Source organism: Pecten maximus, chromosome 15 (assembly GCF_902652985.1).
Source record: "Pecten maximus chromosome 15, xPecMax1.1, whole genome shotgun sequence".
NCBI classification, from domain to species: Eukaryota; Metazoa; Mollusca; class Bivalvia; order Pectinida; family Pectinidae; genus Pecten; species Pecten maximus.
In genome coordinates, this window is record NC_047029.1 from 5,815,056 (window position 1) to 5,831,224 (window position 16,169).

The 16,169-nt window shown below is 41.1% G+C and overlaps 1 protein-coding gene across 1 annotated transcript in view; it reads left to right on the plus strand.

Moving 5' to 3' along the window:
* LOC117343248 (ankyrin and armadillo repeat-containing protein-like) overlaps nucleotides 1–16,169 on the plus strand; it is a 55,849-nt gene that overhangs the window by 16,149 nt on the left and 23,531 nt on the right. Inside the window, 2 exon segments of the mRNA XM_033905592.1 lie at nucleotides 12,887–13,070; nucleotides 14,965–15,187. Coding sequence (XP_033761483.1) covers nucleotides 12,887–13,070; nucleotides 14,965–15,187 — 407 coding nt within the window.

Sequence of the window (16,169 nt, forward strand, 5' to 3'; positions counted from 1 at the left end):
TTACAAGTTTGTAGGATACCCAGGCTCCTACCCATAGCTGGTTACAAGTTTGTATGGTACACAGACTCCTACCCATAGCTGGTTACAAGTTTGTAGGGTACCCAGTCTCCTACCCATAGCTGGTTACAAGTTTGTAGGGTAACCAGACTCCTACCCATAGCTGGTTACAAGTTTGTAGGGTACCCAGACTCCTACCCATAGCTGGTTACAAGTTTGTATGGTACCCAGACTCCTACCCATAGCTGGTTACAAGTTTGTAGGGTACCCAGTCTCCTACCCATAGCTGGTTACAAGTTTGTAGGGTAACCAGGCTCCTACCCATAGCTGGTTACAAGTTTGTAGGGTACCCAGGCTCCTACCCATAGCTGGTTACAAGTTTGTAGGGTACCCAGACTCCTACCCATTAATAAACCTAGAGAACTCCTAAAAAATTGGAGACCAATATCTCTTCTTAATGTTTCCTATAAAATACTCTCTAATGCAGTTGCTTATCGATTAAAAGATGTTTTAAACAGTATAATACATGAAAATCAAAGGGGTTTTTTAAAAGGTAGATTTATTGGTGAAAATGTTAGACAAATTTATGACTTAATGCAATATGCAGAAGAGAAGGAGATACCTGGTTTATTATTATTAATAGATTTCGAAATGGCCTTCGACTCTATTTCATGGAACTTCATAACAAAGGTTTTAACATATTTTAACTTTGGTAATTATTTCAAAAATGTTATCCATACTTTATTCCAAAAGGCATCTTTATGTGTTACACAACATGGTTTTTTCTCTCAATTTTTTAATATTGGTAGAGGATGTAGACAAGGCGATCCGCTGTCACCCTATCTTTTTATTATGTGTGTGGAGATACTTGGCATATTAATAAGAAATGATAAAGACATAAAAGGCATCAAAGTCGGTAATAAAGAATTCAAGTTATCACAGTATGCTGATGATACTGGTCTCACATTAGATGGCTCAGACAAAGCACTCAAGAAAACTTTAGATCTTCTTACTCAATACGCCAAATACTCTGGGTTAAAACCCAACATCGAAAAAACAAAGTGTATATGGTTTGGAACTAAAAAATTAAGTACAGATAGGATATGTGCTAATAATAACCTTTCTTGGTCAAATGAACCATTCACTTTCCTAGGAGTGAAATTTAGTCCGAATCTGTCAGAGCTTGCTGACTTGAATTACTGTGACAAACTTAAAGAAATTAAAACTCTCATTCACATATGGTCAAAGAGGTGTCTTAGTCCAATAGGTAGAATTACAGTTGTTAAAAGCATCATTCTTTCTAAATTAACACACTTATTTATAAGTATTCCAAGACCTGATAAGGACTTTGTAAAAATCCTAGAAAGACTTTTATACAATTTTATATGGGGCAGGAAAAACGACAGAATCTCAAGAAACCTGATAGTTCAAAATTACAAAGATGGCGGTCTTAAAATGGTTCAAATTGATGCTTTCATTAAATCCATGAAACTATCCTGGATAAAACGCCTGTTAACAAATGATAATTCATGGACCTACCTTTTTGAAGAAGTGATTGGCGAATCAAAATTTACTATTATTTCATATGGGGCGGACTATTGGAGAAAAAAGTCGAAATCTATTAAAAATCTGTTCTGGAAAGAAGTCCTTGAAAATATACATTGTTTTTTGTACCTTCCATGCAACGAAGAAAGTGTTTTGTATCGTCCCTTGTGGCACAATCCAGAAATAAAGATTGATAACAAGACCTTACATTTTAAACAATGGTCACGAAAAGGGATATGTTATGTGTATGACTTATGTAATGACCAAGGTAAATTAATTGAAAACTATGAAGAATTTTGCGAAAAAGTTTCTTTTTCACCAATACTAACTCAGTTTTATGGCATCAGGAATACCATTCTGTCTAAATGGCCTTTTCTGAGAAATTATAATTCCACTATTATACTTCCACATTGTCAAAAGTACATTTATCACATCTTGACAAATAAACAACGAGGACTCTCGATATATAATATTTTTATTAAAGATTTAACTACAAATGATAAATACAAAGTCAAATGGTCACTTGAACTTGATATACATCAAAATCAATATTGGTGGGAAAAGATTAACTTTATAATATTTAAGTTAACCTCGGACTCAACACTTCAATGGTTCCAATACCGAATTACTCACAGAATCATTAGCACAAACAAATACCTGCGTATGATAGGTGTAATTAACTCGCCTGTATGCTCATTTTGTAAAGCAAATATAGAATCAATAATCCACTTGTTTTGGGAATGTACTCTTGTTACAAAATTTTGGCAAGAATTCACCACATGGGTAGAAAACAAAACCGGGAAAACTCTGAGTTTGATTAATTCAGATGTTATCCTTGGGAAAACGGACAACGAAATAAACAACATAAACTTAATTATTGTTTTAGCAAAATTACACATATACAAGCAAAAGTATAAAAATCATCTGCCTGCTGTATTTATATTCAAAATGGAACTGGAAAAACATTACAAAATTGAACAGTACATTCATAGGAAAAATATGACTGTCCAAAAATTTGAAAAACGATGGGTTGATTTGAAAGCACTTGTAACGTAACAAATCAAAAAAAGAAAAACTTGTTATTGTTACTTTTAGAACTCTATTACTGTTAAAGTATGAGTCTGTGCATGTAAGAAGTCTTTATGTATGTTTTTTTTTTTTTTGTATATCTACATGTATAAAAAGTTTTCTTCTGAACTAATATGGCAATATCCTTACCTGAAGTATACCACAAATAGCTATAGCAACACAATAAAAATATATATATATATATATATAAAAGAGCATGTTCTATCAGCCACATTACACAATGAGATAATATGATATCGTGATGAACACCTTCATTTTATACGATTGCACGATTTAATGTATTGGGACGAAACTGCATCTGAGGTATACTTCATGTATTGATGAGCGAATTTTTATTAAGCGTATGAAAAAGTGTAATTGTTACAATTAAATATACACCAATATTATGTATTGCTACATGTATGCATATGTATGGAAGAAAATAAAAAATTTCAAAAAAAAAAAAAAAAGACTCCTACCCATAGCTGGTTACAAGTTTGTAGGGTACCCAGACTCCTACCCATAGCTGGTTACAAGTTTGTAGGGTACCCAGACTCCTACCCATAGCTGGTTACAAGTTTGTAGGGTACCCAGGCTCCTACCCATAGCTGGTTACAAGTTTGTAGGGTACGCAGACTCCTACCCATAGCTGGTTACAAGTTTGTAGGGTACCCAGACTCCTACCCATAGCTGGTTACAAGTTTGTAGGGTACCCAGTCTCCTACCCATAGCTGGTTACAAGTTTGTAGGGTACCCAGGCTCCTACCCATAGCTGGTTACAAGTTTGTAGGGTACCCAGTCTCCTACCCATAGCTGGTTACAATTTTGTAGGGTATACCCAGACTCCTACCCATAGCTGGTTACAAGTTTGTAGGGTACCCAGTCTCCTACCCATAGCTGGTTACAAGTTTGTAGAGTACCCAGACTCCTACCCATAGCTGGTTACAAGTTTGTAGAGTACCCAGACTCCTACCCATAGCTGGTTACAAGTTTGTAGAGTACCCAGACTCCTACCCATAGCTGGTTACAAGTTTGTAGGGTACCCAGTCTCCTACCCATAGCTGGTTACAAGTCTGTAGGGTAACCAGACTCCTACCCATAGCTGGTTACAAGTTTGTAGGGTACCCAGTCTCCTACCCATAGCTGGTTACAAGTTTGTAGAGTACCCAGACTCCTACCCATAGCTGGTTACAAGTTTGTAGGGTAACCAGACTCCTACCCATAGCTGGTTACAAGTTTGTAGAGTACCCAGACTCCTACCCATAGCTGGTTACATGTTTGTAGGGTACCCAGACTCGTACCCATAGCTGGTTACAAGTTTGTAGGGTACCCAATCTCCTACCCATAGCTGGTTACAAGTTTGTAGGGTACCCAATCTCCTACCCATATCTGGTTACAAGTTTGTAGGGTACCCAGGCTCCTACCCATAGCTGGTTACAAGTTTGTAGGGTACCCAGTCTCCTACCCATAGCTGGTTACAAGTTTGTAGGGTACCCAGTCTCCTACCCATAGCTGGTTACAAGTTTGTAGGGTACCCAGTCTCCTACCCATAGCTGGTTACAAGTTTGTAGGGTACCCAGACTCCTACCCATAGCTGGTTACAAGTTTGTAGGGTAACCATGCTCCTACCCATAGCTGGTTACAAGTTTGTAGGGTACCCAGACTCCTACCCATAGCTGGTTACAAGTTTGAAGGGTACCCAGACTCCTACCATAGCTGGTTACAAGTTTGTAGGGTACCCAGTCTCCTACCCATAGCTGGTTACAAGTTTGTAGGGTACCCAGGCTCCTACCCATAGCTGGTTACAAGTTTGTAGGGTACCCAGTCTCCTACCCATAGCTGGTTACAAGTTTGTAGGGTACCCAGACTCCTACCCATAGCTGGTTACAAGTTTGTAGGGTACCCAATCTCCTACCCATAGCTGGTTACAAGTTTGTAGGGTACCCAGGCTCCTACCCATAGCTGGTTACAAGTTTGTAGGGTACCCAGTCTCCTACCCATAGCTGGTTACAAGTTTGTAGGGTACCCAGACTCCTACCCATAGCTGGTTACAAGTTTGTAGGGTACCCAGGCTCCTACCCATAGCTGGTTACAAGTTTGTAGGGTACCCAGTCTCCTACCCATAGCTGGTTACAAGTTTGTAGGGTACCCAGACTCCTACCCATAGCTGGTTACAAGTTTGTAGGGTACCCAGGCTCCTACCCATAGCTGGTTACAAGTTTGTAGGGTAACCAGTCTCCTACCCATAGCTGGTTACAAGTTTGTAGGGTACCAATGCTCCTACCCATAGCTGGTTACAAGTTTGTAGGGTACGCAGACTCCTACCCATAGCTGGTTACAAGTTTGTAGGGTAACCAGTCTCCTACCCATAGCTGGTTACAAGTTTGTAGGGTACGCAGACTCCTACCCATAGCTGGTTACAAGTTTGTGGGATACCCAGACTCCTACCCATAGCTGGTTACAAGTTTGTAGGGTATACCAAGACTCCTACCCATAGCTGGTTACAAGTTTGTAGAGTACCCAGACTCCTACCCATAGCTGGTTACAAGTCTGTAGGGTACCCAGGCTCCTACCCATAGCTGGTTACAAGTTTGTAGGGTACCCAGTCTCCTACCCATAGCTGGTTACAAGTTTGTAGGGTACCCAGACTCCTACCCATAGCTGGTTACAAGTCTGTAGGGTACCCAGGCTCCTACCCATAGCTGGTTACAAGTTTGTAGGGTACCCAGACTCCTACCCATAGCTGGTTACAAGTTTGTAGGGTACCCAGGCTCCTACCCATAGCTGGTTACAAGTCTGTAGGGTACCCAGGCTCCTACCCATAGCTGGTTACAAGTTTGTAGGGTACCCAGTCTCCTACCCATAGCTGATTACAAGTTTGTAGGGTACCCAGTCTCCTACCCATAGCTGGTTACAAGTTTGTAGGGTACCCAGTCTCCTACCCATAGCTGATTACAAGTTTGTAGGGTACCCAGACTCCTACCCATAGCTGGTTACAAGTTTGTAGGGTACCCAGACTCCTACCCATAGCTGGTTACAAGTTTGTAGGGTACCCAGGCTCCTACCCATAGCTGGTTACAAGTTTGTAGGGTACCCAATCTCCTACCCATAGCTGGTTACAAGTTTGTAGGGTACCCAGACTCCTACCCATAGCTGGTTACAAGTTTGTAGGGTACCCAGTCTCCTACCCATAGCTGGTTACAAGTTTGTAGGGTACCCAGACTCCTACCCATAGCTGGTTACAAGTTTGTAGGGTACCCAGGCTCCTACCCATAGCTGGTTACAAGTTTGTAGGGTACCCAGGCTCCTACCCATAGCTGGTTACAAGTTTGTAGGGTACCCAGGCTCCTACCCATAGCTGGTTACAAGTTTGTAGGGTATACCAAGACTCCTACCCATAGCTGGTTACAAGTTTGTAGGGTAACCAGTCTCCTACCCATAGCTGGTTACAAGTTTGTAGGGTACCCAGACTCCTACCCATAGCTGTTTACAAGTTTGTAGGGTAACCAGTCTCCTACCCATAGCTGGTTACAAGTTTGTAGGGTATACCCAGACTCCTACCCATAGCTGGTTACAAGTTTGTAGGGTAACCAGTCTCCTACCCATAGCTGGTTACAAGTTTGTAGGGTACCCAGACTCCTACCCATAGCTGGTTACAAGTTTGTAGGGTACCCAGACTCCTACCCATAGCTGGTTACAAGTTTGTAGGGTACCAGACTCCTACCCATAGCTGGTTACAAGTTTGTAGGGGTACCCAGTACTCCTACCCATAGCTGATTACAAGTTTGTAGGGTACCCAGTCTCCTACCCATAGCTGGTTACAAGTTTGTAGGGTACCCAGACTCCTACCCATAGCTGGTTACAAGTTTGTAGGGTAACCAGTCTCCTACCCATAGCTGGTTACAAGTTTGTAGGGTACGCAGACTCCTACCCATAGCTGGTTACAAGTTTGTAGGGTACCCAGGCTCCTACCCATAGCTGGTTACAAGTTTGTAGGGTACGCAGACTCCTACCCATAGCTGGTTACAAGTTTGTGGGGTACCCAGTCTCCTACCCATAGCTGATTACAAGTTTGTAGGGTACCCAGTCTCCTACCCATAGCTGGTTACAAGTTTGTAGGGTACCCAGACTCCTACCCATAGCTGGTTACAAGTTTGTAGGGTATACCAAGACTCCTACCCATAGCTGGTTACAAGTCTGTAGAGTACCCAGACTCCTACCCATAGCTGGTTACAAGTCTGTAGGGTACCCAGGCTCCTACCCATAGCTGGTTACAAGTTTGTAGGGTACCCAGTCTCCTACCCATAGCTGATTACAAGTTTGTAGGGTACCCAGTCTCCTACCCATAGCTGGTTACAAGTTTGTAGGGTACCCAGTCTCCTACCCATAGCTGATTACAAGTTTGTGGGGTACCCAGTCTCCTACCCATAGCTGGTTACAAGTTTGTAGAGTACCCAGACTCCTACCCATAGCTGGTTACAAGTCTGTAGGGTACCCAGGCTCCTACCCATAGCTGGTTACAAGTTTGTAGGGTACCCAGTCTCCTACCCATAGCTGATTACAAGTTTGTAGGGTACCCAGTCTCCTACCCATAGCTGGTTACAAGTTTGTAGGGTACCCAGTCTCCTACCCATAGCTGATTACAAGTTTGTAGGGTACCCAGACTCCTACCCATAGCTGATTACAAGTTTGTAGGGTACCCAGACTCCTACCCATAGCTGGTTACAAGTCTGTAGGGTACCCAGACTCCTACCCATAGCTGGTTACAAGTCTGTAGGGTACCCAGACTCCTACCCATAGCTGGTTACAAGTTTGTAGGGTACCCAGACTCCTACCCATAGCTGGTTACAAGTTTGTAGGGTACCCAGGCTCCTACCCATAGCTGGTTACAAGTTTGTAGGGTACCAAGAGTCCTACCCATAGCTGGTTACAAGTTTGTAGGGTATCCAGTCCTACCCATAGCTGGTTACAAGTTTGTAGGGTACCCAGACTCCTACCCATAGCTGGTTACAAGTTTGTAGGGTACCCAGACTCCTACCCATAGCTGGTTACAAGTTTGTAGGGTACCCAGACTCCTACCCATAGCTGGTTACAAGTCTGTAGGGTATCCAGTCCTACCCATAGCTGGTTACAAGTTTGTAGGGTACCCAGACTCCTACCCATAGCTGGTTACAAGTTTGTAGGGTACCCAGTCTCCTATCCATAGCTGGTTACAAGTTTGTAGGGTACCCAGGCTCCTACCCATAGCTGGTTACAAGTTTGTAGGATACCCAGGCTCCTACCCATAGCTGGTTACAAGTTTGTAGGGTATACACAGTCTCCTACCCATAGCTGGTTACAAGTTTGTAGGGTACCCATGCTCCTACCCATAGCTGGTTACAAGTTTGTAGGGTAACCATGCTCCTACCCATAGCTGGTTACAAGTCTGTAGGGTACCCAGGCTCCTACCCATAGCTGGTTACAAGTTTGTAGGGTAACCATGCTCCTACCCATAGCTGGTTACAAGTCTGTAGGGTACCCAGGCTCCTACCCATAGCTGGTTACAAGTTTGTAGGGTACCCAGTCTCCTACCCATAGCTGGTTACAAGTTTGTAGGGTACCCAGACTCCTACCCATAGCTGGTTACAAGTTTGTAGGGTATACCAAGACTCCTACCCATAGCTGGTTACAAGTTTGTAGGGTACCCAGACTCCTACCCATAGCTAGTTACAAGTTTGTAGGGTACCCAGTCTCCTACCCATAGCTGGTTACAAGTTTGTAGGGTACCCAATCTCCTACCCATAGCTGGTTACAAGTTTGTAGGGTACCCAATCTCCTACCCATAGCTGGTTACAAGTTTGTAGGGTACCCAATCTCCTACCCATAGCTGGTTACAAGTCTGTAGGGTAACCAGACTCCTACCCATAGCTGGTTACAAGTTTGTAGGGTACCCAGGCTCCTACCCATAGCTGGTTACAAGTCTGTAGGGTACCCAGGCTCCTACCCATAGCTGGTTACAAGTTTGTAGAGTACCCAGACTCCTACCCATAGCTGGTTACAAGTTTGTAGAGTACCCAGACTCCTACCCATAGCTGGTTACAAGTTTGTAGAGTACCCAGACTCCTACCCATAGCTGGTTACAAGTTTGTAGGGTACCCAATCTCCTACCCATAGCTGGTTACAAGTCTGTAGGGTAACCAGTCTCCTACCCATAGCTGGTTACAAGTTTGTAGGGTACCCAGGCTCCTACCCATAGCTGGTTACAAGTTTGTAGGGTACCCAGACTCCTACCCATAGCTGGTTACAAGTTTGTAGGGTATACCAAGACTCCTACCCATAGCTGGTTACAAGTTTGTAGGGTAACCAGTCTCCTACCCATAGCTGGTTACAAGTTTGTAGGGTACCCAGACTCCTACCCATAGCTGTTTACAAGTTTGTAGGGTAACCAGTCTCCTACCCATAGCTGGTTACAAGTTTGTAGGGTACGCAGACTCCTACCCATAGCTGGTTACAAGTTTGTAGGGTAACCAGTCTCCTACCCATAGCTGGTTACAAGTTTGTAGGGTACGCAGACTCCTACCCATAGCTGGTTACAAGTTTGTAGGGTAACCAGTCTCCTACCCATAGCTGGTTACAAGTTTGTAGGGTACGCAGACTCCTACCCATAGCTGGTTACAAGTTTGTAGGGTACCCAGTCTCCTACCCATAGCTGGTTACAAGTTTGTAGGGTACCCAGTCTCCTACCCATAGCTGGTTACAAGTTTGTAGGGTACCCAGACTCCTACCCATAGCTGGTTACAAGTTTGTAGGGTATACCAAAACTCCTACCCATAGCTGGTTACAAGTTTGTAGGGTACCCAGGCTCCTACCCATAGCTGGTTACAAGTTTGTAGGGTACCCAGTCTCCTACCCATAGCTGATTACAAGTTTGTAGGGTACCCAGTCTCCTACCCATAGCTGGTTACAAGTTTGTAGGGTACCCAGTCTCCTACCCATAGCTGATTACAAGTTTGTAGGGTACCCAGACTCCTACCCATAGCTGGTTACAAGTTTGTAGGGTACCCAGACTCCTACCCATAGCTGGTTACAAGTTTGTAGGGTACCCAGACTCCTACCCATAGCTGGTTACAAGTTTGTAGGGTACCCAGACTCCTACCCATAGCTGGTTACAAGTTTGTAGGGTACCCAGACTCCTACCCATAGCTGGTTACAAGTTTGTAGGGTACCCAGACTCCTACCCATAGCTGGTTACAAGTTTGTAGGGTACCCAGACTCCTACCCATAGCTGGTTACAAGTTTGTAGGGTACCCAGACTCCTACCCATAGCTGGTTACAAGTTTGTAGGGTACCCAGACTCCTACCCATAGCTGGTTACAAGTTTGTAGGGTATCCAGTCCTACCCATAGCTGGTTACAAGTTTGTAGGGTACCCAGACTCCTACCCATAGCTGGTTACAAGTTTGTAGGGTACCCAGGACTCCTACCCATAGCTGGTTACAAGTTTGTAGGGTATCCAGCTCCTACCCATAGCTGGTTACAAGTTTGTAGGGTACCCAGCTCCTACCCATAGCTGGTTACAAGTTTGTAGGGTACCCAGTCTCCTACCCATAGCTGGTTACAAGTTTGTAGGGATACCCAGGCTCCTACCCATAGCTGGTTACAAGTTTGTAGGGTATACCCAGTCTCCTACCCATAGCTGGTTACAAGTTTGTAGGGTACCCATGCTCCTACCCATAGCTGGTTACAAGTTTGTAGGGTACCCATGCTCCTACCCATAGCTGGTTACAAGTCTGTAGGGTACCCAGGCTCCTACCCATAGCTGGTTACAAGTTTGTAGGGTACCCAGACTCCTACCCATAGCTGGTTACAAGTTTGTAGGGTACCCAGACTCCTACCCATAGCTGGTTACAAGTTTGTAGGGTACCCAGTCTCCTACCCATAGCTGGTTACAAGTTTGTAGGGTACCCAATCTCCTACCCATAGCTGGTTACAAGTTTGTAGGGTACCCAATCTCCTACCCATAGCTGGTTACAAGTTTGTAGAGTACCCAGACTCCTACCCATAGCTGGTTACAAGTTTGTAGAGTACCCAGACTCCTACCCATAGCTGGTTACAAGTTTGTAGGGTATACCCAGACTCCTACCCATAGCTGGTTACAAGTCTGTAGGGTACCCAGGCTCCTACCCATAGCTGGTTACAAGTTTGTAGAGTACCCAGACTCCTACCCATAGCTGGTTACAAGTCTGTAGGGTACCCAGTCTCCTACCCATAGCTGGTTACAAGTTTGTAGGGTACCCAGGCTCCTACCCATAGCTGGTTACAAGTCTGTAGGGTACCCAGTCTCCTACCCATAGCTGGTTACAAGTTTGTAGGGTACCCAGGCTCCTACCCATAGCTGGTTACAAGTCTGTAGGGTACCCAGGCTCCTACCCATAGCTGGTTACAAGTTTGTAGAGTACCCAGACTCCTACCCATAGCTGGTTACAAGTTTGTAGAGTACCCAGACTCCTACCCATAGCTGGTTACAAGTTTGTAGAGTACCCAGACTCCTACCCATAGCTGGTTACAAGTTTGTAGGGTATACCCAGACTCCTACCCATAGCTGGTTACAAGTTTGTAGGGTACCCAGGCTCCTACCCATAGCTGGTTACAAGTCTGTAGGGTACCCAGGCTCCTACCCATAGCTGGTTACAAGTTTGTAGAGTACCCAGACTCCTACCCATAGCTGGTTACAAGTTTGTAGTGTAACCAGACTCCTACCCATAGCTGGTTACAAGTTTGTAGAGTACCCAGACTCCTACCCATAGCTGGTTACAAGTTTGTAGGGTATACCCAGACTCCTACCCATAGCTGGTTACAAGTTTGTAGGGTATACCCAGACTCCTACCCATAGCTGGTTACAAGTTTGTAGGGTACCCAGGCTCCTACCCATAGCTGGTTACAAGTTTGTAGGGTATACCAAGGCTCCTACCCATAGCTGGTTACAAGTTTGTAGGGTATACCCAGACTCCTACCCATAGCTGGTTACAAGTTTGTAGGGTACCCAGACTCCTACCCATAGCTGGTTACAAGTTTGTAGGGTACCCAGACTCCTACCCATAGCTGGTTACAAGTTTGTAGGGTACCCAATCTCCTACCCATAGCTGGTTACAAGTTTGTAGGGTACCCAGGCTCCTACCCATAGCTGGTTACAAGTTTGTAGGGTACCCAGTCTCCTACCCATAGCTGGTTACAAGTTTGTAGGGTATACCCAGACTCCTACCCATAGCTGATTACAAGTTTGTAGGGTATACCAAGGCTCCTACCCATAGCTGGTTACAAGTTTGTAGGGTATACCCAATCTCCTACCCATAGCTGGTTACAAGTCTGTAGGGTATACCAAGACTCCTACCCATAGCTGGTTACAAGTTTGTAGGGTATACCCAGACTCCTACCCATAGCTGGTTACAAGTTTGTAGGGTACCCAGACTCCTACCCATAGCTGATTACAAGTTTGTAGGGTACCCAGTCTCCTACCCATAGCTGGTTACAAGTTTGTAGGGTACCCAGACTCCTACCCATAGCTGGTTACAAGTTTGTAGGGTATACCCAGACTCCTACCCATAGCTGGTTATTAAAAGGTACTTAAATACCTCACTTTAGAATAGATAGCTATTAACAGTATAAGATTATATATACCTACACATAATATTGATGGAAAGTTTAAATAGCTTACTGTTTCCTACCCATAGCTGGTAGGGGTTAAAAATACCCTATATGGCTACTGACATTTCATACTGATTTGTTTGATCGTTGATCCAAACAAAATTATCTACATAATTATCTATAAGTACTTAACAGAGTTTAAAATTCACTTTTAAAAGTGCACAAATAGGTGATTCAAGATAGTATTTGCATATGCAACAATTAGCTTTCATTAATTTGACATTGAAAGGCATATTGATTCAAATCATCAGAATTAAAATTATAAGAAAACATGTGAGAATTAGGGAGCTGGTCATCATGGTTAAGTGTTGAGACATTTGTCTAAACTGATTATTACAATATTCTACCATTCTTCCTTGAACAGAATGGCATAATTTAAAAAAGGAGAATGTTTTGAAAATATTTGCCGTAGATCTCTCACAATGAAAGTCTAAAACAGTTACTGTTCACCTGGATAACAACATCATACTGGACTGATAAAATAACATGCAAAATGTATGAGATCTAATTGGTTGGTATATGTTGGTAGATGTATTTTTATTTTTATTTCAAAGATTTTAAAAATGAATACAAAAATGAATTGTTTGTTTCAGGTACTATGTAATGATGATGGAGTTTGAAACATTTTACCCACAATCCCCTCACAAACCTCTCTGGGTACGTAGCTTCTTTGAGGAGATTGGACGGCTAAAGATAAAGAAATTGCCTTTCCAAGACCAACAACTGATCGAACAGTTTAAGAAATACTTTGGTTACAAAAAGTCCATCAAGTACAAGGTAAGAAAATGTCCATCTTCCCTTGGCCACAGTAGAATCACCACGGTCTTAATAATGCAGGAAATTCTATAGTGAATCTAAGGCTCTCGAAAACCAGGGTATTTTGTTATCAATTTTAATCAGGTACAAAATCATCCTTCTCCTCCAACTTTGTAACATGAATTAGTATGGTCGGATGAAGATGTGGATATCTTTCTTGTCTTTCACAAAGGTGACTCTAGGTTTGGTACCACAAAAAGATATGAATACCTTAGGTAGCTATATAGGGAGTCACCTACACTTCTATAGGGAACCAAGATGTCTTCTGTTTGTAACAAAACTTTGTCTTATGCATAATGTAATGTTGTAAGACAGTATTGGGGATGGGCTTTGTCTTAATAATGTAGATGTTGTAAGACAGTATTGGGGATGGGCTTTGTCGTAATAATGTAGATGTTTTAAGACCAATTTATATTGGGGACAGTTTTGTCTTAATAATTAATGTAATGTTGTAGACAGTATTGGGGAAGGGCTTTGTCTTAATAATGAAGATGTTGTAAGACAAATCTATATTGGTGACAGTTTTGTCTTAATAATGTAATGTTGTAAGACAGTATTGGGGATGGGCTTTGTCTTAATAATGTTTATGTTGTAGTACAAATTTGTATTGGGGAAGGGCTTTGTCTTAATAATGTAAATATTGTAAGACAAATCTTTATTTGGGACAGTTTTGTCTTAATAATGTAATGTTGTAAGACAAATTCATATTGGGGACCGGGGCTTTTTCTTCAATAATTGTAATGAGTATGGTACCATTACTACTTTAACAAATGTGTATTACACTTGTTTACTGAATTATGACAATATGTATGTATCAAGAATAAAGCAATACTTTGCCATTATTTACAACCTCTAGGGGAAAAAACCTGTAGAAACTATGCCGGTGGTAGGTTTTGTGTATAATACATGTATTATTGTTAACTGTCGGTTTCTCAGCATCGAGCATATCAACAAAATATAAAACTCGTGTTTTACTTGATCTAATGACATGGGTGACCTTTCTAACAGATATAGATATGTTACCTAATGCTGAGGATCTGACACAGGTGTATCATTAACAATGGAAGGGAACATTTGTTTTGATGACGTGGATGTTCATTGTTATTTTTCCAATTTTCAGGTACATTATCAAGTGAAAATTTCATTTTCTATAAGTCTTAAGAAGAGTATTTTTTTTATCATGCTCCTTGAATTTCTAAAATCAGGTTCAACACATTATATTTCTTACTGAGAAATATAAATTAATTAATCTTAAAGTCTTTTTTTTTCATCCATCCCATGAAAATATTTATTGATAATTAAATATAGTATTCAGCTTATACAAAGTAATGATAAGGGACATGTAATTGCTAAGCGGTGTTTTGCTAAGGGGAGGTAACTCAGTTGTGTATTGTTGCAGAGTTTGTGTGTATAGCAGTGATATTTGGTGGTGGTCAGAGTGTTATTTGTTTGAACTGAAAACATTTTATGTTGTGTTTTTACGGCAAACTTAATTTACAGAACTTGTTTAGAAATATGTTAATACATACTTTTTCTTTTTCTTCATTATTTATTTGTATAAGATATTTTCAGTTTGTAATATAAATATTATCTAACGACAGGAAGACTACAATTCTAAATGTACAATATATACTCATTTAAAAAATGGACATCACTTTAGAGTAAGATAATGTTGTTGTAATTGTTATATGCATAGATCTTCAAGTAAACACAAATTTCAGGAAAATGCATTGTAACCTACTTAATTAATTAATCTGTTTGATCATTCCTTTCATTTGCAATAAACATATTAAAGAAATTCCTAAAATAACTGTCCTGTTAATTGATACAAGAATGTTCTTACTCCTCAATATAGACTCCCCTGAATGGTCTGAAGGCCGCTGCACAAAGAGGTCTTGTCATCATGTTCATGACCCAGGTCAGGAAACTGGGTCAGGCATCACGGTTGAGTAAACAGGATGAGCAGGGTCTCTCACTGCTCCACCATGCTTCAATGAACAATCGTCCACAGATCATCACACACCTTCTACTACAGTCGATGGACATCAACGTCCGACGTAACAACATCATGTCCACAGGTACGGCTCCATAACATTTTCCCGAATTTCATTTCATCTTTTTATTTTAGAAAAAATGATTAAGGAAGTTAAAAAAAAATTCTTTTAATTTTTTTTTTTCAATTACAACAAAGGAATCTAATCATGAATTAAATGGAAAATTTGTGTTTATTTGTGCCATTTTAATCAACTGTAATGAAAGTATTGAAATTCACATGACATTCAGTGTTTTTTAGATAAAACGAGCTGGTTAGCTAAGACAGTAGAATACTTAATTACTTAATATTTTTGAAATTCTTTAGTTTACACACAATGGTAATATCCATTAAGTTAATATTTTAGACCAGTTTATACCATAACCTAGATAATTTTCGCTACCTGTATATTTCCCAGTCATTTTCATTATAGGTAGTACCTATACCCCACCCCCTTTATTGTACAGATACAAAATTATGCACTAGATCATTTTTATTTTTTATAGTTTTTAGTTCAAAGCAGTTATTCTTAAGTTAGAACTAGATTTTAGGATAATTCTTTTGCTTAAATCTTGAATTCTAAGTAAATTTCTAGCAACAAGTTGATATATTCCTTAATGAAGAAAAAAGGAAGAAGCTGACCATGAAATCTGTTGATGAAATGAATGTAGAAAGAAATGAGATTTGGTGGAAGTTTTTGTTATAAAATCCTTAAAGAAATTGTGTATGAAATATTCATATAAAGGATCAGTCAATAAGGTGCCTATTCGGCTAAAGAAGGATATACGTATACCAAAAATTCTCAGGACTAGGAATATATTTCAGACGACTTTTCACTTCTTGACTCATGTATATACTGTCATTGTTTGCAGTATATTATTGTATTTTTTTTCTATTTAAAATGCATGATGTGTCTCCATTGTGATTTTTAATTGTTTGACAATAATATATGGAATGTTAAAGTGCCCTGTAACTGTCAGTGGACTGTGTTTGTGTATATATATATATATGCATGTGAAATATTTTGT